The sequence below is a fragment of the Galleria mellonella genome, unplaced genomic scaffold, assembly GCF_026898425.1.
Source record: "Galleria mellonella isolate WM207_F2 unplaced genomic scaffold, CSIRO_AGI_GalMel_v1 utg146, whole genome shotgun sequence".
Taxonomy (NCBI): domain Eukaryota; kingdom Metazoa; phylum Arthropoda; class Insecta; order Lepidoptera; family Pyralidae; genus Galleria; species Galleria mellonella.
Window position 1 is genome coordinate 6,252,848 of NW_026441999.1, and position 27,106 is coordinate 6,279,953.

Genomic DNA, 27,106 nt, shown 5'->3' on the forward strand with positions numbered 1-27,106 from the left:
AAATGCTTATTTAATATGTAAATGCGTTTAGCAATAAATCTAATATTAAAAATTTCCAACTAAATTCATAGCTACTTAATTTATTTCATTTAAAAAGGGATTATTAAAATCAATAACTCTGCATGAGTATCCACTAGCGGGGCACCAGTGAGGGATGATAGAAGAGGATGATGAAACAGGTCAGTCAGTCCGTAGTGACGAATTTTTTTTGATGGGTGAAAATGGTATAGTAACCCCGCCTGCGCTAACAGTATACGCTTGCGGAGTACCAGTGTAGGGTGATAGATGAGAATGAAAACAGGCCAATTAGCCCATCATGATGAATTAATCATGATAGTTTCCAGGAAGAACCGCGAGGAGGTCGACCTGGTTGGGTATATTGCTAGCAATGGGATTCTCAGTCTCTATTACTAACAATCCCTTCCCCCTCCCCGTAGTGACGAATTTTAAATAATTAATCACGAAAGTTTCCAGGGGAACCGCGTGAAGATTGACCTGATAGAGTATATTACTAGCAATGGGAGGCGGAAAGGGATTGTTAGTAATAGGATTTAATTGCCCCATTGCTAGCAATATACTCTAACAGGTCGACCTTCACGGGGTTTCCCCTGGAAACCACCGTGGTTAATTCTAGTGGAATTGTCACGATGGGCTAACTACCTTTCATCCTCACCAATCATCCCTAACTGGTGCCCTGCCAGTGTATACCGATGGCGCGGGCGGGGTTACCATTTCATTATCATCTATTAAGAACTAGCTATGGGACAATCACGCTCCATTATTAAACTAAATTTCCGATCTGTAGTATTTGAACTCGGTAAGGATTGAAGTTATAATATTAAAATATTCTATAAAGGTTAAAAAACCTTTATAGTATATTTTTTACATAAATCGGTTGGTACGAAAATAATTAGATCGAAATAATTAGTTGTCGTGTATAACATATATTTTTTGCTTGTTAACACGACATGTATTTGAAAACATGACATCGATGTTCGCGATAATAATTTTATAAACGTCGATTTTTTTATAGAACAATCAAAGACTATTTGATTAATATCGATTCGACATTTTATTCGCAGAATTGATAAATGGCTAGAATTGCGTACCGGGAATTTGCGATTGATTATTACCTTATGAATTTAATTAAATTGGGTAACTGTACTTTGAAATCGATTCTATTGATGAGCAAATAAATAAATTGATTATAATGCGAGAATACAATCGATTAACTAATAATCGACTTATCCAACACTGTCTAATATATATTAGACATTCCTATTCCTCGCACGAATCCCATTAGAATTAATCATGATGGTTTCCAGGGGGATCCGCGTGGAGGTCGATCTAATAGGGTATATTGCTAGTAATGGGTTAATTAGACCCCATTACTAACAATAACAACCCCCGGCCCCCCCCGCCCCCACGGTTTCATGTACTGTCCCGTTACGCTGTATGGAAATCGTGATTAAGAGGGGAGACCCTAACATCGTAATCCCGGTGGGTAAGTGATTGTTAATTACGTTATTTTACTTATCATATCACTGCATTGACATCCTTCCTCTTCGGATTGCCGTGTAGTGCAGACGTGTGCAAGGTGCGTGATAATAATTATTTGAATTTTTTTTAATTTAAAGATAGATACTAGAAGTTAATGAATCGCATAGCATTCACATTGGACATCCATATTGTACATAAAATCCAGAAAAGAGTCACTAAAACATTCACGTAATAATATATGTATCCAAAGCCGTAAACCTATCATAAAAAAAAAGTAACTAAACATACCTATGTCAAATGTCACAGTCAATCAACAAGTTTACAAAAGTCAAAACAAATCGACCATACCTTTTTTACATTTTTAATTTTTAAATAAATTCTAAATTTTTTAAAATATTTTCCTTAAAAGAATTGTGATTATTGTGATAAAATGTCGTTAAATCCCTTAAATGGTACGTTTATTAACTTTGTTCTATAAATTTATTTATATAACCTAAAAATTTCACGTTTCTATTCTTATTACATACCTTAATGATACTTCGAAAGCCGATTTCTCAAAAATAATATGATTTAAAATATCATGCTACTTCACCGTTAATAAACTATAATACCATTCAATGTCATTATGTTACTAATGTTATAAATGTGAAATGTTATAAAGATGTTTGTTATTAAATATTTATTAAAGGACTTAGTAGATTTAAATTAAATGTTTTTGTCCTTTAATTTGTAAATTTTTTATCCTTTTTCAATTGATAATTTATTTGTATAAACATAGGTACAATTATAAATTTGTTTTTCAATATATTACTAACCTTTATCCCGCTACTTCATACTTGTGAATTTCAGAAGTAGGAAAACTATTGAAATAGTAGACTATTTCATTAGTTTTTAAAATTCATCTTAAGGAATACTACTGTGAAGAACACATCCAATCTGGTACAATAGTTTTTGTTTAGAATATACTCTATGAAGCACTATGGGTCAGAGACAGAAAAAAATTATGAATTTTTGATGTCATAATAATCCTGCACCACCCAGGCGCATAAAACACCTATTGGATAGGGTGCCTCGAGAGGATTGACTATGGTCATTTAACATTTTTTTGTACACCACACTGTATCCAAGTTTTCAATTACTTTTATTAAGATCCCTCATATTTTTTTTTAAATATCTCTCATGTACAAACATAGTTTAGATGTAATTTTATTATATTAGTAAGATTAACTGGGCTATTTTCAGTATTGAAACGCAAGTTAGAAGATGACACTGCCACATTAGCGAAAAGACTATGTCTTGCCAAGAATGTGATCAGCTCCCACCACTTCCCCACTGCACCAAAGGAGAGACTGATAGCTGAGTGGCTTCAACATCTAATGAAGATAAATTGTCTCTCTGGTGAAGACTTAAGAAACATTATTGCTTGGTTGAATAATGCCGATGACCTGACTGTTGAGTTTAAGAAGAATTTAATACAAGTAATATTGTTTTATTATTGGTTACTAGATAACACCATAATTGTTGTTCTCTTTTTGTTCTATCCAAAAGTATTGGCAGTAAAGAATAGTATGTATAGAAAAAATTGGGAATTTTACATTTTTAAGGCAATTTTATGAATTTTCTATTCATTTATATTTCCTTTGACTTTATACTATTAAAAAAAACATAATTAGCCGAACTGGCTAAGCTATTCTCGAGTTTCGTAATGTGCAACACATTTGACAATTCATTTTTATATATCCCATTAATGTTATAAAGTTTGTAACAATGGATGAATGAATGTTTGTTACTGTTTGGTAATGAAAGATCATGCAGAAACTACTGGACAAATTTGAACAAAACTTTGTACATGGGTAGGTTATATACTAACTTAGTACATAGGATACTTTATACACTAATTCATGCAGGTGAAGCTGCAAGATACAGCTTATTCCAGCAACTTTATACAGCAATTTTTTTATAACATTTTCAGATTGTATCACAGTACTTACAGAAAAATTCTTTAAAAACAGAAGATATACAAAGCCTTGTATCATTTCTAGAAGACAAGAAAATTTCTTCACAGCTCAACACATTAATTAATGAATATTTACATATAATTATTACATTATTGCAAAACTTTAGAAGTAATGAAACAAACAAAGTGCTGCAAGAGAAAGTGTTTAATAATTTAATAAAATATTACAAGGATTGTAAGAAAAAACTTGAGTTTATTGACAAATTTCTAGATGGTGAAAATTTAGAAACAATTTTTAGTTATTTGGACACAGAAAACCGTAATAATGTCATTAGTGTATGCGAAAATATTTTGTTTCCTGTTAATAGAAAATCATTTTACATCAGTTACTTGCAAACATTGATTAGAAAAGACAATATAGATGAACTGATTACTGAAAAAGGTGACAATATTCAATCTGTATTGAAAATCATGGATGCTTTTTTTGCCTTCCCCAATAGAAGGTCTATTAAAGACCCCAAATTCCTAAGAGATTATATTGATGTTTTTGTTAGCTGTTACTGCAAAGAAAGCCAGTTAGTATTTGCTTTTTATATAATGGCAACAAATTATTTAAATATGGACCAGAATTATCTTTTACCTGTTACAAAACTGACTCCTGTACATTTCGATGAAAATAATGAGAAAATTAAGAGAAATCTATTTTTGAACATGCTTGACATAGTTTTAAAAAATGAAGTTGATATAAACACAAGATTGACTGATACATTTGGCGAGAAAATATCCAAAGTGGAAACGAAGAAGACTTCTCTACTTTTCCTACAAGCGGTCATGATGGGACAGTTGAAATTGGAGGGGAAGCCTGATAAAACAACAATGCAGATATTAAAAACTGCCATGAAACTGGATCCTATATTAATTGAGCAAAAAATGAATGATATTTTACCACCATTAATGGTAATGAAAAAAAATAATACAAATGTAAAAGAGTATTACATAGAAATGTTGAATTGCCTATTAGAAATTTTATTTAAACTTAGCAGAGGAGTTTCATTTCTGAATCTGATTCTACCAAATGTTAAAAATTGTTTAGAAGATAGCAACACTGTTCAATTTGAATTAAAACAAAAATTGAAAGAGTGTGAACAAAATGATGAGGATTATAATAAAATTAAATGTAAAATAATCTCAGGTGATGATGTATTTCCCCAAGAATGTGTAGAAATGTATGGGAAATTAACATCTGAGTTAATGTTTAGACAGAGTAAGGAATTATTGATATCACTACAAAAGGATTTTGAAGTGCATTGTTTATTGATGCTGGAAGAAGGTTTTGTCAGTATGTATTTTTCTTTGTCTTAAAATATTCTTAATAAATCAGATTTGTATATTTGTAAGATTTGAGCTACTGTTAATTTTAGCTACTGTCTAAACAGTCAATCCTTAATTTTACAGGTCCCTCAATAATAACTCTAACTGAGGTTATAGCGGCCATTTTGTCAACTTACCTGCAAAACAACAAGATGGCGGATCACACAGTGCCAGAGAATATAGCACAAGAATTTTGGAGTTCATTCCAGAACTTTGAGGAAGAGTGCTTGAAGAAATTTGGAGAATGTATACTAAAACTAAATTATGTAAGTATTTTTCATTTTAACATTTAAAACGTAAAAGTTTGTCGAAGCATTTGGTATTCTATTATTTTTTACTACTTCAGTAGTAGACAGGCATAATAGATGTATGTAAATAATATAAAACCATATTTTGATTCGTTTTTAACCATAACATTTAATCTATACAACAATTCTTACTTACACTGACCTAGCAAACGTTGGTTTAACCACTAACCCTACCACCATTCTCAATTTTTTCTATACCACTGTTGTGATAAACAAGCATACTTAACAGTAAGGTTATGGTAACCTATATGAACTAGGGGCATTACGCGGGCATTGGCAACCTCTTTTTTTTAAAGAACCCCATACTGTAGTCTCTTAGAAAAACATCGACAGGGAGCTCATTCCATAACCTGAGCATTCGCGGGAGAATCTATTAAGTATCATATATAATCAAGTTACCAACAATATAACTTTTATTAGAATCTGTCAACTGGTTTCGAAAATTTATAACAGGTGAGAATAGAATGGTAATCCCGTCTGTGCTATCAGGTATACGCTGGCGGGGCACCAGTGAGAGTTGAAGGGTGATGATGAAAGCAGGTTAATTAGCCCATCATAACGAATTTCACAAGAATGCTTTCGGAACTTAGGGGGCCTTCAACTATTATGTAACGCAATTGGGGTTTGGGAAAGGGGTTTTGTAAAATGTTACGCGTTGTGACATAGAACTTTAATATTTTTACATTTCAAATTAATTCCAGAATCCGCCACTAATGACGTCTTACCTAAGACTCTGCCTAAGTTACTCACAACTGAAATTATTGAATCTAAAATATAGCAACACTAAAATAAAACTATCAGATAGCAGTACGTCAGATGTTTTCGACTTGAGCGTCTTGGTGCCGTGTCTGAATAATGAACAATGGACTACTCTCATCTCTAGGATAGAAGGTGATCAAGAGACTATACTTTTGGTAAGTCTATCTGTATATATCATAATTTCTCAATTTAATACTACAACTCAAGAATAAGACTGTGGTGATATAACCTGTAATAACTATACTTATAATAAATCTGTAGAGAGGTTAATTCTGTACATGAAATATATTTCCAAAATAAATATCAGGGGGTGATTAGTGACCGATACTGATGCCAAAACTGCAATCGGTCAAATTTTTGTCTGTCTGTCTGTATGTTCGTTATAGAAACAAAAACTAATCGACGGATTTTAACGAAACTTGGTACAATTATTCTTCATTCTCCTGGGCAGGTTATAGTATACTTTTCATCACGCTACGATCAATAGGAGCAGATATACACCAATAAAATATTCATTTTTATTGATTCCAGGATAAATTAATACTAACAAAAACAATAGCGCTTCAAACTATGTTTAATGACTATGAAAAATATAATGAAGCAATTACATCTTCAAAAACGCATCTAATCAAGGAATTAACTAAAAATGATCGTGTTGTAAAAAAAAGTTTGGCTAAAGTTATATCTTCTAATTTAGATAAAAACCAATTGAAAATGTTATCAAAACATTTAGTCAAATTATGTTTGAATGATACAGGAAACGACATATTTACAAACGAATCGATAGCAAATAATAAACAACTACTAGATGCTATGGTAGTGGAAACATGTAAGATTATTGCAAATAATATAGAAAATGCTGATCTATTAGCGAAATCGTTGAAGAAATTAGACTTTAATTTAGTAAATTTTGCTAAAGATCACAATATGACAGAATATTTCAATCCATTAACTTATAACGGGGACAATACGGTACTTATAAACTGTGTTGATGTTTTAAAACAACTTAAAATTTACTATTTGGATGAAAAATACCAATTGTTAGCTATTTATATGATGTTAGTATTGAAAAAATGTGGCCAGAAGAAACTGAGACGCAACGTCGATCATGTTTTGCGAAGTATTTTTGAATTAAGTCCACAAACGCCAGATTTATACAAAATATTTCCAATAGAAACTATATTTTCATTTGAAGACAAAATTGTATTTGCGTTGTTAACACTTAAAATCAAAACATCAAACCATTTCTTAATAATAAAAAGTATTATTGAATCAGCTGTGAAAAGAGTTAGAACAGAGAGTGATTTAGTCAAAAATATTGTTGAATTAATTCTGAAGAGACATAATCCAGATAATATTAAAAGCATAGAGTATTTTGCTAATCCAGCATTCCAAATGACCTGTATAATTCTACCGTTAATAGTGAAACAGAAAAAAGCTATAACGGCCAGTGCATTTAGATCTATATTAGCTGATCTCCAAGAGAAATTGCATAAATATCTTCTAGATTCGTTCAAGAATATAAATTTCAATGAAACTACCAACATGTTTAATGCAAGCACTGGCAACACTGACGAGAGTGTGGCAGTTTCTGAAAGCACTATGGCAACACTAAATGCTATGGCTGCGTACTCTATAACTTTGTCTAAATATAGCGAGACGACAGATGCAAAGGAAATAATTAATCTGGATTGCCTTTGGTCGGGCTTAGAATATTTTGTACAAAATGCTGTAAGTATTAAATATTATGAGCATACATATACTTTTAAAGAAGTGGGAATCTTTACTAATGAGAACTGATGGTAAAATTTACTCGTCTTAAGCTGACTGTCATCCTAAAGGTAAGTTGAAATAGTCCCCTGCAGACATGAACAGCTTCATGGACATTACAGATTACGCTATGCTCATGCTTTACTATTCCTGAGGACTAAGGTACAGTAATTTCACTGGAATATTTTATTACTATATCAACCAATATTATATCAGATTTCAAATGTCCACTGCTGAACATAGGCCTCTCCTATAAGATGAGTTTGGCCAGTAGACATCATATTTGGCAGGCGGCTTGGCAATTGCAGTTTTTTTTTTGTTGAGTGATAATGATATGGTAACCCCGCCTGCGTTAACGGGATAAGCTGGCGGAGCACCAGTGAAGGGTGATAGATGAGAATGAAAACAGGCCAGTTAGCCCATCATGATGAATTCATCAGGAATTAACCATGATAGTTTCAGGGAGAACCGCGAAGAGGTCGACCTGGTTGGGTATATTGCTAGCAATGGGATTCTCAGTCTCCATTACTAACAATCCCTTTCCCCCCGGCAACCGCAGTTAGAATTTAATGATGTTTTAAAAGGAACACTGCTGAGCATCCTTCAATCATTGAGTTCCTTTAGTCATTTATTACGATACCAACTTGAACAAAATAGGTGGCCCATTTTGTTTTTTTTTTTTTTAATGGGTGATAATGGATTGGTTATCACCCATAAAAAAAAAACATAAAATGGGCCCCTCCTGCGCTATCGGTATACGCCGGCAGGGCACTAGTGAGAGATGATTAAGTTACGATGAAAGCAGGTCAGTTAGCCCATCGTGACGAATTCCGCTAGAATTAACCACGATGGTTTCCGGGGGGAACCGCGTGAGGTCGACAAGATAAAGTGTATTACTAGCAATGGGTCAGTTAGATCACATTACTAACAATCCCTTGCCCCCGCCCATTTTATGCTAGTTTATATATATAGTATATATATATATATATATAAACTACTATATATATATAAATATATATATATATTATATATATATAAATATATATATATATATATATATATAATATATATATATAAACTAATTTCATCATTTTTTTTAATATTTTACAGATTAATACAATTCAAAATCAAGAATCAACGATTCAACATGTTGAATCCTCGATACAGCTTCTAAATGTTGTTCTAAGATATATAAAGAAACTCGAGTCCCATTATATATTTGAAACCAGAGACAAACTATTTCTACAAATTTGGCAGAGTGTCAAATCTAGATTGTTTATGATTTATGGAAACAACAAGCATAAAAATATCAATAATGGATGCATAGAAGATATTGGTGTTACACTTAAGTTTTTATGCGAAGTGTCAAGTGTGGAATGCTTTCTTAATGATTTTGTTGGAGAATTAAATAAATTGACCATTTTGGAGGTAAGTACATTGTACATAAGTACATAACTATCAAAGTTTTTACAAGAGACTGCTACAGCATGGGGTTCTTAAAAAAATAGTAAAAAGGTTTTTTTTTTCTTTCAATTTGAATGGATGATAATGAAATGGTAACCCCGCTTGCACTTGGGTACCTCTGTCCCATTCGTGTTTCAACCGTGAAGCAGTTGTGTTTGCATGGCTGTGTTTCGATTTGAAGGGTGGGATATGGCGTGAATTTACAGGGTACAGAGGAATAACACCTGAGTCCTCAGGAATGGCAACGCATGGTGGGTATCATGGGCGAAACAGTATACTCTGTTATGTCCATGGTACTGCTCATGTGTATAGGCGACGGTTACCACTTACCATCAGGTGGGCCGTCAGCTTGTTTGCCATTCTAAGTAGTATAAAAAAAAACTATCGGTATACACTGGCGGGGCACCAGGGAGAGATAATAGGTGAGTATGAAAAGGCAGGTCAGTTAGTCCATTGTGACGAGTTCAACGATAAATCAGTCATGATGGTTTCGAGGAGGAACCGCGTGGAGGTCGACCTGATAGGTTATATTGATAGCAATAGGGGCTAACCTCCTCATTACTAACAATCTCCCCTTCTTTCTCGTGTAAAAATGCTAACGAAATCGTATCTACCGATAGATTCGTTTACCAATCTAGGAGGATAGGATTGAACCCAGTGTCTGTAATGAAAAGGCAATAAGAGTCGTAGTTTTTAAGTGTAGTAATAATCATAATAATTATTATTAATAAAATAATACACTATACATAGTATTAGTAAGTATTCGATAATCTCACATTTTAATAGCAAGTTACTATTTAACTTTCAGAAAAATAGTACAGTAAAAGTAACAAAAAAGTCCTGAAACCCAGTTAATACAAAATTCACTTGTATCAAATTCAAATCGTCTTTATTCAAATAAACTTTTTAGAAACACTTTTAATTTGACATTTTTCTTTAAATCTAGATAGTTGTTATCTCTTTTATATATATATATATATATATATATATTTCTCTGTACTTATTGTTATACATGTATCAATATATGCTGTGTTTGCCTATAAAAAATTGTTACACTTAGTTCTAAGCTCCATAATTGTATATATATTTACATTATTTTGTGAAAACAATTGTTGGTAAACCTAAATAAATAAATAAAAATAAAAAATATCTGTATAGATAATAAATTAATTAGTTAATTCATATATTATTCCAGAAACTTCCACAAAAAGCTAAGGAGGCCGAATTAAATGAGCTACTAACGACAGGCGAGGTATCGAAATATATGTGGACGAATTGTTTAAAAGCGAACATAGTTGGCCCAAAATGTGTTGCCATGTCAAAATTAATGTTCAACGCGTGTAAATCAGCAAAATTGTGTATATGGCAACACTATGAAACTGAACAATATTGTGTCAATATCAAAAGTAAGAAGAAAAAGTTTATTATTGATGTACAAGATGAAGACACGGAAGTTAAAATATTAAAAGTGGAGAATTCTACGTGCGAAGTACTAAAGTTATTCCTAGATACACTTTCTGAAGCTATTTTGGCAGCGAAGAAGGTAAATTTCGTTTTTTATTGGTTGAAAAGGGAATGGTAATCCCGTCAGCACTATTGGTATTTGTTGACCGAGCATCTGTGAGAATAAAAACAGGTAGATCGGTTCATCATAACGAATGTAACAAGAACTAATCAGAATGGTTTTTTTAATGGGTGATAATGGAATGGTAACCCTACCTGCGCTGTCTGTATACGCTAGCAGGACACCAGCGAGGGATGATAGGTGACAGTGATAGCAGGTTAGCCCATCCTAACGAATTCGACTAGAATTAACATCGATGGTTTCCAGGGGGGAATCGCCTGGACGTTTACCTGATTGGGTGTATTGCTAGCAATGGGTCAGTTAGACCTAATTACACCTATCCCCCGATTTACACGGTAGATACGTTCCTGAGGAAAACGTGTAAATCGAAAATTTAAAATTTTCAAGTCAAAACCGTGTAAATCGAAAAGCTTGCAGAAAATGTATAATTTTGCTATTTAACAGTTGTGATTTTTTCAATATTTTTAGGTGTACACAGAAATAAAAATAAAAATTTTCATTTGTTCTAATAGTTCTTATTGTAGCTTCGTTCATGTTATATGATTTTGCAACATCTACTACTCTATCTCCCTTTCTTTATTTTTTATATTTATACAACTTAAAATGGCAAACAAGCTGACGGTCCACCTGATGGAACGTGGTAACTGTCGCCTATAGACATGAGCAGTGCCATGGACATAACAGAGTATACTGCTTTGCCCATGATACCCCCCATGCGTTGCCATTCCTGAGGACTCAGGTGTTATTCCTCTGTACCCTGTAAATTCACGCCATATCCCATCCTTCAAACCGAAACAGCCATGCAAACACAACTGCTTCACGGTAGAAACACGAATGGGACAGAGGTACCCAAGCAATCGACTTTTGTACAAAGTCTCCCTCTGGTAAGCGATCCAAAATTTCGATTTTAGTTTCTAAAGTAATAACTTTTCTTTTAACTTCTTTCGACATTATAAGCCTATAATTATTTTTTTTATTTATGTTAATTTATAAAAGTCATAATTATGCACTCATTTGTAATTTACGAATATGAAAAATTAAATCTTTCTGACACTGTGAAACTTTCACTCAAATACAATTTTCCGTAGATAAAACTTTAATTTTTTGCGAAGAAATACAGACACAGTGTGCATGTGCAGCAAGTCAGCACATAAGCTCGGGATTCCCCGTGAGATGTGTACACAGCGCACGTGTTCAAACACACTAGCATTTAGTAGAGTGCGATAAAAAAAAAAAAAAAAAAAAAACTTATTTGGAAAACCGTGTAAAAGCGAAAACGTGTAAAACAAGTACCGTGTAAATCGGGGGATAGGTGTACTAGCAATCCCTTTTCCACCGATCACGATGGTTTCCAGGCGGAATGTGGAGGGTGATCTGATCTACAGACGATGGTTACCACTTTCCATCAGGTGGGCCATCTGCTTGTTTGCCATTCTAAATTGTATAAAAAAAATATTGCAGGCAGTAGAACTTTTAAACCTCCATTGCTAACAATTCTACATACTTTGATTCATCCAATACATAATTTGTTTATGCATGCATACACACTGATTCAAATATATGTATTTATGAATAACTGTCCATGTTTGTGTTGATCTAAGCATTTTTAATATATATATATAAAAACAGTACCCGCGCGTATTACACATACAACTTTCGCTAGATGGCGCTGTGTGTTATAACCACCTATAAAAAAATATATTTGTTTCAGATAACACTGGACTACAAATTCATAGATTCAGTATTCGAGTTGCAACATCTTATACAGTTTGTGATGGGTTGCAAAACCACAAAAATAAAATGTGAAGTGTCTTGGCAAGCATTCTTTAAACTATTCGAAGGATCTGTATCCATTTTGAACAGTTTACTGGTTTCCAGAGAGGAATTATTAGAAGATAGGTGAGTAATTTTTTTTTACTAGTCCTTACCTGTAACTTCGTTCGTGTGACCGAGTTCTTTTTTGGAGGATGATAATGGAATGGCTATCCCACCTGCGCTATAGGTATACTCTGTAGGTATACACTGGCGGGGCACCAGTGATAGATGAGAGGATGAAAGAAGGTCATTTAGCCTGTCGTGATAGAGATATTTAGTGTCGTCGATGATGTCATAAATCCCACATGAATTAACCACGATGGTTTCCAGGGGAAACCATGTGGAGGTCGACCTTATAGGGTAGCTGGTAAACCCTCATGACTAACAATCCCTTTCGCCCCGCGTGACTAGGTTATATTCCCTTACCAAAAACTACATGTATAATTAATTTTATTTGAATTTATTGAATCATTCAAGTGAAGCTGACCCAAGAAATGAACAAATGATAAAAACGATCAGGTCAATTAGCCCATCGTGATGAAATTTACTAGGAACTAACCTTAAAGGTTTCCAGGGGAGGGGGACGCGTGAAGAGAGACCTTGTAGAGTTTGTTATTAACAATGTGGCTGTTAGACCCCATTACTAGAAATCCCCTAATCTTCTCTCCAAACTAATTAAATTATAAATTTCTATTTCAGATGGCCATGTTTCATGCAATGCTACAGAGCGCTTGTACGCAGTCTATGCGAGAAGTGCACGTCGAAAGAGGATTTGGAAAGAAGTACAGAAGAGAAATTGGCTGAAACTGCGCATAGTATAGAAAAGTAAGTTATTAGCATAGCTATAAGATTTATTTATGATAAAAAAAAACTCTAACCAGCGAGCGTGTATGAAAAGATTGATGAACGTGGAGGAAGCGAAAGAGGTTTATTAATATACCTATTACAAAATTAAATTATCAATTATATTCAATAATTTAATATATAATTAATTTAATCTATTTACATTTATGGTAAATTCTAGTTAATTAGATTCAGTAGTGGGATTTAATAATCTGCATGGGTACCTCTGTCCCACACATGTTTCTGTACAAGCAGTTGTACTTACATAGCTATTTCAGATTGAAAGCTGGGATATATTAGTGACTAGCCGTATCCCGCGGCGTTGCCTGCCTTCAACTATGTAGTTTTCGTATATCATTCCTATTGGAACTCTTCATAAGTTCGGTCTTATATTGTATTATATATTTAAATGATAATTACGTACCTAATACCTTCATAAAGTTTCAGCCAATTCAACTGATCGGTTATTTTATAGCATTTTATATGTGATTCTTTAGATGCATATAACTTTTTTATTTATGAACCGATTGAAATGAAATAAACACTAAATGTTAAGTGAAGCAAACTGCAACGTATTAGTGAAACCCGTATTGAAATCGGTTAAGCCATTTCTGAGATTAGCGTGCACAAACGTACGGATAAAAAGACAAAAATTCTAAAAATGATTGTTTTGGGTTTTATTGCGTTCATAAAGCTCCCTTATAATATATTTTCCATTTACAGACAGTGAGCAGTTACGATTTTACTATATATCTTCTAATATATAAAATTCTCGTGTCACGGTGTTTGTTACCAAACTCCTCCGAAACGACTTTACCGATTTTCATGAAATTTTATGTGCGTATTCGGTAGGTCTGAGAATCGGCCAACATGTATTTTTCATACCCCTCAATGATAAGGGGCCAGAATATTTTTTTTTATTTTTTTGACAATTTTTTTTATTTTTTTTTTATTATAATTTAGCATTGAAAAATACATACAACTTTAAATTTTCATCATTTTACGATCAACCCCTTGTATTTTAATTGTGATTTTTATATTTTGCAATAAGTGGTAAAACAACGTTTACGGGGTCAGCTAGTATTGATATATATATATATATATATATATATATATATATATATATATATATATATATATATCTATATCATTTTTTATATTCCAGATTGACGCAATCCATCAGCAGGCGGAAAGTCCACGTGTCCCGGATAGCCGCGTACACGGTCGCCGATATCTGTTCAACAATAGAAAATACCGTGCCGCCACGTCTGTTAAGGCAACATCTAGAAAATACTGTGTCATTACTAATACAAGTGTCCGACACTAATTACTCTGTAGCGTTCCTGAGGCGGGCTCTGGCCGGACACGCCGGACAGATGACCATGACCAACCTTTATACTATGTACAAAAGATATAATAAATATGTTGGCAATGCTTAATTGATATATATTACTTACAATGATTTTATTAATTCACTATTTATCGGGGGGAAGGGATTATTAGTAATGGAGACTAAAAATCCCATTGCTAGCAATATACCCAACCAGGTCGACCTCCACGCGGTTCCCCCTGGAAACTATCATGGTTAATTCCTGATGAATTCATTATGATGGGCTAACTGGCCTGTTTTCATTCTCATCTATCACCCTTCACTGGTGCTCCGCCAGCGTATCCCGTTAGCGCGGGCGGGGCTACCATACCATTTTCACCTATAAAAAAATACCACTATTTATCATCGAATTTTTCCTTAACCTACTCCTCTATTTTTTTTTTATACAACTTAGAATAGCAAACAAGCTGCCGGCCCACCTGATGGAAAGTGGTAACCGTCGCCTATAGACATGAGCAGTACCGTGGACGTAACAGCGTACTGTTTCGCTCATGATAACCCCTATGTGTTTCAATTTCTGAGGACTCGGATGTTATTCCTCTGAACCCTGTAAATTCATTCACCTTCAAACCGAAACAGCCATACAAACACAACTGCTTTGCGATAAAAACACGAATGGGACAGAGGTGCCCAAGCAAACGACTTTTGTACAAAGTCTCTCTATCCTTCTTTAGCATTTCACGAGGATTTTTCTTTTGTTATATAAAAAATGTGCATTGTTTTTAACGTATTTCCATAAACAGATTAAAAAAATCGCTTCAAGGTATAAGTCTGCCTGCATACATTTTGTTATACCTATAAAGTATTGATTACATGCTCTGTGGTTATAACCTGATATCTACATTAAAAATGAATGTACAAAAGTATGTGAATGAATAAACACAATTGTGTCGAATCCTGGTATGAATCACCCAAAGTCACCATTTTAAACCGGAAGTATATATTAATATGAGAATACCAATAAAAAGGAAAAAATTTTTATGAACAAACAATTATAAAGTAAGTATAGATTTCTTTTTGGTTCTTCGTAATAAAAAATACAGCTGTTTTAATAGTAAGTATGAGCTCCTCGTATAAAGGCAAACATACGGTCCGCCTGATGGTAACCCGTTGGCGGAGCCTATGAACGCCAACGCATAATTCTAATGAAATTTTAAATAACAGTTAACAATAATTATTTTCAATTATCACTTAGTCACAATATGTAGTAATACTTGAAAAATACCTAATTAATGTATAATCCTATCAAAAGCGAGCTAACATAAAAGCATATCGAGGAATTAGCGATTTTCAGTGCAATCTCGCCGATCCGTCCGTATATGGGCATTTATTGAATACAGAAGCGTGATTGGTCATTGTAACGTCAATAGCAGTGACAGTAGGTGAGTCATATTTTCTACTGTATTTCTTTATGAAGGCAAAAAATTGCATTTATATTTTTCCTCATCAAAGTTCCTCAAACGCGGGATAATTTAAAAGATTACTAGCGATTTTCAATCTATATAGTCTCTCCGTATATGGACATTTATTATATACAGAAGTATGATTGGTCAATCTAACCATCATTAGCAAAGTCTTTTTCTGGTAGTCCTATCAAAACTAGTTTTATCTTTTTCGCCATAAATGGCAGTGGTATTCTTTTATCTTATCTCGCTTAAGAGCAAAATGGCTTTTAAAAACATAATACGTAACACAATTTCAATCTAGTTTTACTGCGTAATGCAACGAAGCTGCTCTTGTATAGTTTATTGGGTTGTCAGTCTTGTATTCTACTTGGAAACAGTTTGCGAAGTTCTGTCATTTTAATAATAATTAATTATCATTAGTTACTACTAACATTACATATAGTAATTTATTTTTCAATTTAACATTTAATATTATAGCAGTGTTAATAAATTACGATTAATACAAGTTTAATATGACATTATTATTTAATAAGAAGCTGTATTGATTCACCATACATTTTGACACTTGCTCTCATAGGCCGCTGTCAAATACGCGTAGCCAACATTCCAAACAGTTTCGTTCCGGTCGCCACTGTCGTGTGTCGGTGAAGTTAGTGGTGGAATTTTTACGTGTAATAACATCAAAAAATGGTAAGTGAAGAATATAAATTGCAGTGTTTCACGTCCGTGTCGTGTTTTCCTATTACGGGAGTGTTAAAATATGTTTCTGGACGCCGCAATTGCAACGTATTTAATCTTATTGGGACCGGTGCCGCCATATTCCGCACAACCCTCCACTGAGTTCGCACGCCTTTTATTAAAAATAGTTGTCACCGTTCAGTGATTTTATGCCACGTGTTGTGTTTTCAACGTTACTACTAGCTGTACGGTTTTTTCAGTTGATGTGACAAGTGAATGTTCATAATTCGAAGGGTGTGTATAACGGTGTTGAATTTCACTGTCCAAGTTATTCTGGCTGGCACCACCTTTTTTGACTAGTCCCGCTGTCATATCGCCCTTATTTACCGCGACGTGGGTTTTGTCCGCATTTTGGTACGTGGCCCATTGGTTTTTAGTTATCCTATGCTGTCGGCCGACACGGGGGGCATCGAACTTGGTGGCAATGCAACGCCGCGCAATCGCATTTATGTTTGACCATATATGGTATAGCTGTCGTAGCGAATGACTGTCACACATTTGAGTCTATTTCGGGGTAAATATAGGCGCTACTTTTTGGGTGCGCCCCCTTTATGTCTATTGGTATTCAGACGTTGACCATCCCAGTGTCAAGGTCACGTAGCTACTTTAGTTCGATAAACTTGCCTGCCACCTGTACTCATAATGTCATATAGCTATCAATACTGATCTAGAATATACTTGTAGCTTTATAATACATATAGTTTTTAGTAAAACTTTGACACGTTACAAGGTATTTATCAATAATTACCATGTAAATATGATTGCCTACTTATCACCGATGACTACACCTAACATCCTACCGCTTAGTCATACTCGGAGCTGTACCGGCCGCAATTCAATTTTAGTTATAAATTTGTAGGTATGTGAATCAGTTTAATGAAGTAACGATTATTCAGAGATCGCAGTATAATTTTCAATTCTACCGTCTTTCTAGTTTTAATGGTCGAAAATTGCAGCATTCAAAATTCGTAACGTAAAAATTCACGATCTGTCAAGATAGTTACGTACGTAAATAGGGTAAATGTGCCATTTTTCGGCCACTCCAAAATCAGTCTGTTTTTTTTTTATTAAATTATTTTCATAAATAATAGTACATCAATCAATTAACGTATCTAATAACATATGTAGGGATAATATTTTCTTTTTCTATATTTATCATAATTAGTAAATAATCTTATATGTCTTTTTTTCGAAATAAAAATGCGTACAATAAATAGCTAAATTTAAATTTTTATTACATGAAAAATATAATTATCGGAATATATTCTTTCTCCGTTTTTATTTTGTTTATTTTGAAATTAAGTTTCGTCGAAGTCTATGATTATCTGCCTTCATATTTCTATAAGTATTGCCTTTAATGCGTGCTAAATGGAGTCTATTCCTATTATTATTTTTTTATAAAACTAGGGAAGAACAAATAAAAATTTGTAATTTTTTTTTATTCTATACAAATAGTTTCGTGACACTACAGAATACCTACATACTTACCAGAGTACCTAGAAACGCGTAAAATCCCATGAACGAACGTACTCAACATTGCTAGCAATGGGGTCGTTAGTTCTCGTTGCGAATTATATATTTGCCCCCCTCCCCCCACCCGTTATCTTTTGCTTTACATACTTTTTTTTTATGGGTGAAAATGGTATGGTAACCCCGCCTGCGCTAACGGGATACGCTGGCGAGCACCAGTGAAGGGTGATAGATGAGAATGAAAACAGGTCAGTTAGCCCATCACGATGAATTCATCAGGAATTAACCACGATAGTTTCCACGGAGAACCGCGAGGAGGTCGACCTGGTTGGGTATATTGCTAGCAATGAGATTCTCATTCTCCATACTTTACATACTTCCTCAACCACACCGACAAAGCTTTGGAATATAGCTAGCATATGTTCATAATCATATTATAAAGTGGTGCTTTTGCCTATCACAGAATTTTGCAATTCAAAAAAGTCCCAAATACCTACTACTAATTCTATATACGTACACTAGCTATCTCGCCAAACGTTGCTTTACCATCTACTGGGTGCACAATTTTCTATCACGATAAATACTAACCTATCTTTCAAATTTACAAAATTCCATTTAAATCGGTTGAACGTTTACCGAGATTAGCGTCAACGAACATCTTAACATTTTATATATTAATATACCTAATAAAACGGACTATACCTACGGATATATACCTACTTCGATTTATTCCGCCTCGCACTAGAATTTTTATTTATTTATTTAAACTTTAATGCACAGTAAAATTCTACGTACATTTAGTTGACTTAATACCGGACGGTGTTCTCTACCAGTCAACCATTGGGCAAACTGAGAAATACGAGAAAATTATTTTATTTATACCTAAAAGCTAAACATACCTAATGAACGTTGTTATTAAATATTTTACTAATGTAATAAAGTTGAAACTAGAGGATATTTGTAAATAGGAGGTATTTAAAAAAAAAAATGAGTGACTTTGACCAATAGATGCCAATACAATAATTTTTAGAAATTTTGTCTATCTCTCTGTATATTAACTCGGGCATCGCGCAATAAGCAGAGGGAGACTTTGTACAAAAGTCGATTGCTTTGGTACCTCTGTCCCATTCGTGTTTCAACTGTGAAGCAGTTGTGTTTGCATAGCTGTGTTTCGGTTTGAAGGGTGGGATATGGCGTGAATTTACTGAGTACAGAGGAATAACACCTGAGTCCTCAGGAATGGCAACGCATGGGGGGGAGGGTATCATGGGCGAAACAGTCTACTCTGTTATATCCATTGTACTGCTCATGTCTATAGGCGACGGTTACCACTTTCCATCAGGTGGGCCGTCAGCTTGTTTGCCATTTTAAGTTGTATAAAAAAAAGTACTACGCCAAATTGAATGCGAATTTCACAGTCGTGTTCCTGAAGGTCTAATTTTAAATCTGGCATATCTTTTTTCCTGATACGTCATCTAAAATTGGTCTATTACATTGATTTTCTACTTCTGCAGTCCACGCGTACAAAGTCTTTTTTTCATTTAAGATTTTCCTCTTGTCGGTGCAACTAATTCATGCAGCTTCTTCCAGCCGGCTCTCCCAGGCCATATCCTAGACCTCCCTATTTACATATTACGTACAAAGTAGTTAGTCAAAAATATTAATAAATATCTAATAATTAGTCTATGACAGACTCGCCAACGTCCATGTGCGGACGGTACGTTAGATTTCCTTATTTGCACAATAATATCGATCATAATACATACAGTGTTATTCACCTTTGTGAATCACGGAGTGTTTCTATAGGGATGATTCAGCTTGCATTGTGTGTATACCTGCATTTGTCAGACTCGGACAGCTAAGAGATAAATCAGTCTCGAATCCAGATAGATTCGAGATCAAACAAACTGTAGGAAAGTTGTATGGTTTTATATATGTATGTAAATGCAAGATTTATCTACACAGCAAAATGGCCGACATTTTGTCATGACGAAATTAATATAGATTTGCTAGGTATCCTAGCTATTTAAAAACGATGAAACGCACCAATGGATTTTTTTTAATGTGTGATAATGGCATGGTAACCCCACCCGCGCTATTGGTATACACCAGCGGGGCACCAGTGAAGGATGATGAGGTGAGTATGAAGCAGGTCAGTTAGCCCCTCGTGACGAATTCAACAAAAATTGTTCACGATGGTTTCCAGGGGGAACCACGTGGAGGTCGACCTGATAGGCCATATTGCTAGCAATGTCGAACTCCATTGCTAACAATCTCTTTCCCCCCGCACCAATGGATTAGGTATTTGTTTTATATCCAAAAGATTTGAAATTAGAACGCGCAATGACTCGACCAAACAAGATTTTTTTTAATTAAAGGGAGTTTATTCTTATATGAATATGTCAGCCCTTTAGGTAAAATAATACGATGTTATTGTATTATGTTTACCTATATAAATGTAAGCTTATTAACTAAAATTAACTTAATTTCTTCTTCTTAATATAAACTTAACGATTTTATAAACATTTCTTGCTTCTTGCCTCATTAGACAACGGCAGTGATAACAGAATTGTATCTACCTATATCCTTATATTTGCCATCAGTTAAAACAAGATTTTGCTTCTGAAAGAAAACGCCGTTTTTATAGTGATAAAATTAATATGGGATCAAGGTTCGGAAGTCAGGGACACTTTGGAAGATGAAAAAATGGAACCAATATATATATATATATATATATATATATATATATATATATATATATATATATATATATATATATATATATATACACACGCACGAAGTCGCAGGAATAGTTAGTCTAACTAACCACGTAGGCGACGCTCAGGTTAATTAATGTTTACATGACTCACCGACAAAATCATGATGATAGAAAAAACATTAACATTGGTATCGCCCTTATTGTCTACGGTTTAAGATTCAAAATTGACGTGTATCATAAGATTATGTTCAAATCACGTGACTCAAACCACCATTGAATCATTATTCACTTGAGAAGTACGTAACATGTCAATAGTCGGTATAAAATACTTCTATTAAGAACAATGTACTGTTCCAATATCTTATCTTACCATTTTAATAAAGATGAACCAGAGATATTTAAAAAAAAAATTGATTCGAAGACTTAATTATTATTATTATTATTATAGCTTTTTATCCACTTCCGTGGTCCCCAAGGGTAAAAGCCTCCTCCATCTTTTTCCACTTCTCCTTATCTATAGCAATACCCGTCCAGTTCTTTCCTGCTATCTTTATTATGTCATCTGCCCATCTCTTTCTTTGTCTTCCAATATTTCTTTTTCCTGCTGGACCTCGCCATTTTGTTGTTTGGAGAGTCCACCTTTTATCTTTGTACCTCACTATATGACCTGCCCATCTCCACTTCTGTTTCATACTATGCTGAAGAGCATCTTTTATTTTGGTTTTCTTCCTAATATCAGTGTTTCTTATTTTCTTATTTCGAAGACTTAATAAGACCAATAAATGCCAAAATAGCAATTTTTAAAACTAATCTGTCTGTACGTATGTTTGTGCCGGTATCGTGTAAAAACTACTGTACCAAATTGAATGTGGCTTTCGCACTTGTGTTACTCTCCGCGTGACCGCTATATGTTCGCTGACCGGGATAAAAAGTAGCTTATATGTTTCTATATTCAATATAGTACACGTATACTGAATTTCGTAGTGATTGGACAAGTCGTTAAGGTGTTAATTGGTAATGAACAAACAGATTTACTTTCATATTTATTATATTAGTAGATTCGCTTCTTACATCCTAGAATATGGGCAGGAATGCTATCATGTTTTCTTTATTCTACACTAGCGGTCCAGCTCGATTTCGGAGAGTTAGATATACTTTTTGAAAATAATATGTAACCTATTTTACTCGCTCATAATATAGCTTTTTATAGATGAAAGATTTTTTAAAATTTCTACAGTAGTTTTTGAGTTAATACATTACAAATGAATCAAATCTTCCATCTTTATAATATTAGAATAATATACAATATGAAATTTTTGTGTCACACAGTTTGACCTTCGTAACATATCGAGAAATAATCCGAACAAATAAACGTTACAATGTAATCAGTGAAGACAACAGAGTATTTTGGGATAGAGAAGGACATAGGCAACTTTTTTATCTAGGTCGGTGAACATATCCTGATCGCGCGGACGAAGTAGCGGTTAAAAGCTAGTGTAGTATATATTTTTCTCCTATTACTCGGACTAAATAGAAATTTCCTCTATGAAATATACGAGGAGTAACGAAACGGCGAGATATTTTAGCGACCCGCATTACGTACGGAGGGTGGAAAGTGAACGGGGAGGGTGAATGACCTCACGTACCTCAGACCGGCGGAACGAGCCATTTTACACGTAATCTCGCTAGCGTTTAGAACGATTTCAGAATGACATCCCGTTCACTTAAATGTCTGTACGCGAGTAGGTATGCATTCCTAAAAAGATAACGCTTCCAGCGACGAAATACATTGTATTAATGAATTCTATTATTTTAAAAGATTTGAAAAAAGAATGATATACAAAATCGTCGGCATAGATAGAAAACTCAATAAACAACTTTTTTTTTTTCTTGTAATTGTAAGTGTAATTATTGTAAAAAATACACCCATATTATATGCATTCTTTTTAACACTAGTGATGTTTTTAACTAATTAAAATATGACGTCTAGACAGAGTTCCATTATTCTTAGTAAATAAATCAACTCATGTTCGCCACTTACTATAATTATTTACTTATTTTTTTAGAACACTTTTGTCCTTAACATTTGTATGAGACTGTGTGAATCTAGTATTTTCTATATCGATGTATATTGTGGGCCCTATTAATGTACGATAATGGATTAGTGATATTAGAAAAACGTGTGGGCCATATGTACCCATGCGCATGATTTTTGTACAGACTTCCTCTTATCAATTTATTTATTTGTTCATTAGTTCATATATATGTACATAGCGGATTTAATGCTAAAAGCATTCTCTCCCAGTCAACCATTGGGAAGTGTCAGAATACTCGAATGCGGTACTAGTAATTATAATTACATATATGTTTTTATTATAACTATATTAAACCAAACACCAAAACAAGTTGACGATTTCCTAATCACAAACGTCATATGAAACAAATTTAATCTGAATGATAAATAATTGATAACTTGGAGATAACTCCAAAGATATATAACTATTGCAATGCTTATAACATTATATCAGATAAAAACTTATTTAGAATATAAACTATTGTCCCACGCCTCTCTACCTGTTGTACATTAAAATATATTTTACTGTCCTATTACTAGAAATCGTATCAAAATCGGTTTATTCATTTTTAAAGTACATAGTCTCTTCGTATGTATTTCTGCAGCTTTATTATACGTTGACAACGTCAATTCTCGATCGATTTTCATAAGTCTTTTTGTAATTTTTATTTTTTCTCCTTCCTGTCCTATATTGATTCTGTCACGACTGAAGTTTGCGTTATTATTTTTACAAATCAATTTCTGCTTGGCGTATCTGTTTTGACACACTATTTCGCGTTCTAAATTCAAATATTTAAAATTCTACTATAATTTAAAATGTATTAATGAATGATTAATTTAAAACGAATGAATGATGGTGAGATGGCTATTTCTTTGCAATGCAAAATCTACTTATGCTTAAGTGTAAGGGAGAAATTGTTAAAATAGTTCAAATTTTACGCCTACATCAAAGAGGAACCCTTGACACGAGATAGCGCCAGACTCATTAACGTAATGATAGTAGTAGCCAAAAACTCAGTCGTAGCATTTAGCTGGCTAGGGATAACCTCGCATTCTCATGCGTAATTACACTGATATATTATACAATTGCAAATATTTTGCTGAGTTATTAGCAGTAGAATAGTTTAACTAAAAACACAGCAACACCGGTCGGTCATTCATCAAAACAAAATGTACCTTGTTACGGTCGCTTACAATATATTTTGCGTGGGCGTCGGCCGCTTTCAGTTTGGCATCGCTATGCTAACAGTTTATAAAATTGAGTGTACTTTGGAGGCCGAATGCAAAATGTTGCCACTTTAGCCACTTTTTGGTTTAATCTAGCACTTTTTATGGCTTGTTTATAGCAACCAAAAATATTACAGGGAAACATTAAAAATGGTAACTGTCCACTACTAGACGTAAGACCATTTTCCCCTTGTTATAAAAGAGACGCTGCTGCCCGTCTCTCGACTATTAAATTTCCTTAGTCTCCTCTTACGACATCCACTGGAAAGGAATGAGCCGCCCATTCTATGCCGAAACCACACGTCGACATTGCGGCACTTATTTAAGTAAACTTAAATTTAATTATTTCTGAATAGTCATTTTTTCATGATCACACCGCCCGTACGGAATGTAATTTCAGCCAAAAAGAACGTGTAGAGGATATAAGGCCGTTTTTAGCCAATTTAAAAAAAGGAAGGGTTTTTCAATTCGTTTCTAGTTTTTTATGTTTGTTACCTCATAACGTCATTTATAAATCGTTTTGGTAAATCTTACTTGGAAGGATATGCTTTCAGATTGGTGCCACAGAAGTTTTATCAAAATCGGTGCAATAGTTCAGTTTTTAAATCACAATTGGTTTTACCATAATTGAAGTTTGTTTTTATTTTTTTATACACAATCTTAAATTATTCTGCTTTATATTTATCTTACTAATTTTCAAGCGTTTAAATGTTCTAAGCTTTCAGCTTACATACACATACTATTACATATTATTATATTTACATAATTTTAGATGCATTAAAATAAAATTATATTTTTCTATCTTGACGTCACTCAAAAATAAAAGTCCTGGGTGATACCACCCAATGTTATCACACTTTCCTTCTAATGGTTGTGGGTTCGATGCCCGCACTGTACAGATATTTATATTCATGTCTGTTTGTATTGATCTGGACGTTCTGTTTAAATAATATGTATACGTTTACAAAAAAGTGTATTTAAATATGTCCATCACTATGTAAAAAGGTATATTAAAGATACTCATGAGAACGAGAGATGACGGGTTCCACACGAGCGAAGCTGCGGAATTTGCTTATAGAAATATTATACATAGAACCAGGTGTCGCGTTGCTGCAAAATTACTGAACCGATTTAGTTAAAATTGCACATCGATTCTCCCATGAGGAGAAGATGTCGGCCTACCATTGCCAAGCCAACTAGGCGGCTTAGTATAACGTTTTATATGAAATTTTCCTCGTTTTTGAACATATTTTTCTGGCTTCTCTTAATTTTTTTTATCCAACTTCGAAAGGTTAACAAGCTGACGGCCCACCCGGTGGAAAGTGGTAACCGTCACCTATAGACATGAACAGTACCATGGACATAACTTACTGTACAGTGTTGCACATGGTACCCTCGTCCCTTGCCATTACTGTACACTGAGGTATTATTCCTCTGTATCCAAAAATTTCATTGCCACACCCGAACCGAACAAAACCATGCAAACACAACTGTTTCATGGCAGAATACGAATGGGACGTAGATGCTAAAGCCAAACGACTTTTGTACAAAGTTTCCCTCTGATATAATATCCTTAACTTAAAAAGAGTTCTTACATGTAGGCAAAAACGACCCGAGTCAATTAAAAAAGTTTGCTAAATATATCTCGCCTAGAATCGTATTTGTTATTTACACAATATAACTGGTCCACTGCGGAACCTGTCGTTTCCCCAAATACATGATTTCCGTCACCCACCATTTATATTTTCATCCACATATTTGCCAAAACGTGCAAGAATGTGTGTTCGTTTGTTACTTTGTAACGCCTGAACTGATTTGAATGATGAATGCGGCTAAAATAGAATATACAAATTAGAATCGAAAACGTTTTCATTCTTCTGTACAATAATATGTATTCTATACTGTAAACATACACTCAGTATGACTTTTTTATGGGTGAAAATGGAATGGTAACCCCGCCTGCGCTAACGGGATACGCTGGCGGAGCACCAGTGAAGGGTGATAGATGAGAATGAAAACAGGCCAGTTAGCCCATCATGATGAATTCATCAGGAATTAACCATGATAGTTTCCAGGGGAACCGCGAGTAGGTCGACCTGGTTGGGTTTATTGCTAACAATGGGATTCTCAGTCTCCATTACTAACAATCCCTTTCCCCCCACTCAGTATGACTATGCCGGTCCCTTATTGATTTTGTGATAATTAAAACCACATTTAAATACATTGCGATATACAAACATATTGCGACTTAACGAGATGAAAAATTTTTGCAGGTATAAAATTTAAAGTTTAAAATTAATTTACTAATGGGAGACTTTGTATATAAATCGTTTAGTTAGTTACCTCTGTCCCATTCGTGTTTCTACTGTATATGGCAGTGAATTTACAGGGTACAGAAGCATAACACTTTAGTTCTCAAGAATGACAACGCATGGGGTATCATGGGTGAAACATTATACTCTGTTATGTCCATAGTGCTGCTCATGTCTATAGACAATTACCACTTTCCATCACGTGAGTCGTCAGCTTGTTTGCCATTCTTAGTTGCATTAAAAAAAAATTAAAATCACAGTTGCTTCCACGCGATTCCGCGTTATCAAGAGAACGTAAACAATTGATTTAGTCTGATTTTCGTTATTTTGTCATATACATGCTTTTCTCCTTTGTAAAAACTGAAGGCGTACTAAATCTCATAAAATACGGGCCAATA

The 27,106-nt window shown here is 34.0% G+C and overlaps 2 protein-coding genes across 2 annotated transcripts in view; both read left to right on the plus strand.

The window, feature by feature from the left end:
* Window positions 1-1,793: 1,793 nt before the first annotated feature.
* LOC113510288 (uncharacterized) lies at window positions 1,794-14,824 on the plus strand. Its single transcript, XM_026893739.3, has 11 exons — window positions 1,794-1,952; window positions 2,743-2,978; window positions 3,473-4,796; window positions 4,913-5,094; window positions 5,838-6,050; window positions 6,427-7,626; window positions 8,776-9,093; window positions 10,325-10,672; window positions 12,426-12,613; window positions 13,229-13,354; window positions 14,538-14,824. The coding sequence occupies exons 1-11, from the start codon at window positions 1,931-1,933 to the stop codon at window positions 14,809-14,811; spliced, it is 4,431 nt and encodes a 1,476-aa protein (XP_026749540.2). The 5' UTR covers window positions 1,794-1,930; the 3' UTR covers window positions 14,812-14,824.
* A 1,720-nt stretch (window positions 14,825-16,544) lies between these two features.
* The window catches only part of LOC113513260 (cofilin/actin-depolymerizing factor homolog), a 32,533-nt gene continuing 21,971 nt past the window's right edge, over window positions 16,545-27,106 (plus strand). Inside the window, exon 1 of the mRNA XM_026897250.3 lies at window positions 16,545-16,858. Within this exon, the coding sequence (XP_026753051.3) occupies window positions 16,856-16,858 (3 nt within the window). The 5' untranslated portion in view covers window positions 16,545-16,855. The remainder of the gene's footprint in view (window positions 16,859-27,106) is intronic.